Below are 1743 nucleotides of genomic sequence, written 5' to 3'. Positions count from 1 at the left end.
ATAATGAATGTGAAACAAAGAAAAACAACTTATTATTTTTGTTTTGTGCGAGATATTTTCTGACGGTGATTAGTAATTCACCTTTGCTTCAACACTATCCGGGTTGTCAAATCCCACCCATGTAGTTCCTGCGGAGCCATATGGAACCTCCTGTCCTTCGGACCAGTGGCGGTCTTGTAGTGGAACATTGTAACAAACCTAAAAACAGACAAAAAGCACCAGGATTTCAGTGGAATGCACCTGAGATCGTAAATGTTAGTGAGCTTTAATATTCACCTCGTAGTAGGACCAGAAGCCTCCTTCACCAGTGTAAAGACCTGGTTCACCCACACCACTGGTAGGTGCTGCAACCCCATTATTGGTCGCTGAGGTCAAGGTGAAGGTTCGTCCGTAGGCAGCGATTCCCATCAGCAGCTTTTCAGCAGGTGCTCCACTGTCTCTCCAGGTGCTCATTGAATAATTCTTAAAGGTGGAGAAAAAAATATTTAGGCAACACTTTCCATGTCTTTATGCTCCTTCTCAAACAGCATAATATTATTGATCAAACTTTCTTTCTTTTTTTTTTTTTGTGTTATAAATTTCAAGACTTTAGCAGTTGATTTTTCTCTCCGTACTTTACCAATTACACATTTTTAGCAATGGTTTTGACTGTGGCTTTTGACAGTGTGTTGTGTGTCTTTAAAATGCTGCAGTTCCTGATTATGTTGTTATTTAATATTTAACAATACACATCATTTTTTGATTCATTTGACAACACATCATTATAGCTGCTGGGTAATTATATTCCTCCTTAGAATTTTTCACTAGCAAGAATGCAGTTATAATTTTTCTAATTGGAGTTTAGTGGTAGGCAATTATTTTTTATTTGTGGCTCATTGTGTGGCTGACAGCTGTAGACCTTTACCGGCCTTTTTATAGGCAACTTTGTTTCACTCAGCCTCAAATTACTTGCATATGTTTTCCTGCAGCAAGGCCAGAAAAAGGAGTAGGTAGACAGGTAAAATGTCGCATCCTGGATGACGGATGACAGTACTGTTCATCTGCCAATTCCAGTTGTCTGACACTGTACAATGTTACATGCGTTTAAAGTATTCCAAAGCAGTGTAAGTGATACTGGCCACTACCATCCGGAAAGTGATGGGCTGAGGAAATGTGAAAAAAAAAAACCAAAACAACAACAAACAAACAGTATTTACAGAAGTGAAGAATAGATGATTTCCAAAGTCCAAAGGGCCAGCATACAAAGGACTATGATGTCGCGTGAACCCATCTGCTAGACTATAAAAGTCATATGACATCACATTCATATAATCCAGGTACCTTAGGATGAAAAAAAACATTTGATTAATTTTTTCATGAATGGCTATTTAAAACTATTTAAAGAAAAGACACACACACACATATACTGTACATGTAAAAAAACAAGTTTCATTTACATGGAAATTTGTGGAATGTCGTAGCCTGCCATATTCCCCATGTATGAAGGCACTGCTGCGGTCAACAGTAACCTGGGCGTGCTGGTTCCTGCTACTTCAGCCTCAAAGGCTTGTAGTGTCTCCTGTACAACATGGGGACATACATCAGGTAACCCAATGGTACACCAAAATGACTACATTCATTCTGGACTGACAAAGTGGTCGCGTCATTGGCGACCACATCAGACCTGGCACAGCGCCGTGAATCGGTCTTTGTCGGCAACTGAAGGGAATTCCCAATCCAAGTTGATCCCATCAAAGTCATAAT

General features: G+C 39.6%; 1 protein-coding gene across 1 annotated transcript in view; it reads right to left on the bottom strand.

The window, feature by feature from the left end:
- Positions 1 to 60: 60 nt before the first annotated feature.
- The window catches only part of LOC103385355 (acidic mammalian chitinase-like), a 5306-nt gene continuing 3623 nt past the window's right edge, over positions 61 to 1743 (bottom strand). The window contains exons 4-5 of the mRNA XM_025059035.1: positions 277 to 462; positions 61 to 198 (exon numbers count right to left, since the gene is read on the bottom strand). Coding sequence (XP_024914803.1) covers positions 70 to 198; positions 277 to 462 — 315 coding nt within the window. The 3' untranslated portion in view covers positions 61 to 69. The remainder of the gene's footprint in view (positions 199 to 276; positions 463 to 1743) is intronic.

This window comes from Cynoglossus semilaevis, chromosome 10, assembly GCF_000523025.1.
Source record: "Cynoglossus semilaevis isolate Cse_v1.0 chromosome 10, Cse_v1.0, whole genome shotgun sequence".
Lineage (NCBI taxonomy): Eukaryota > Metazoa > Chordata > Actinopteri > Pleuronectiformes > Cynoglossidae > Cynoglossus > Cynoglossus semilaevis.
The sequence above is the reverse complement of the archived record's forward strand: the minus strand, read 5'-3'. Positions and strand labels throughout refer to the sequence as shown.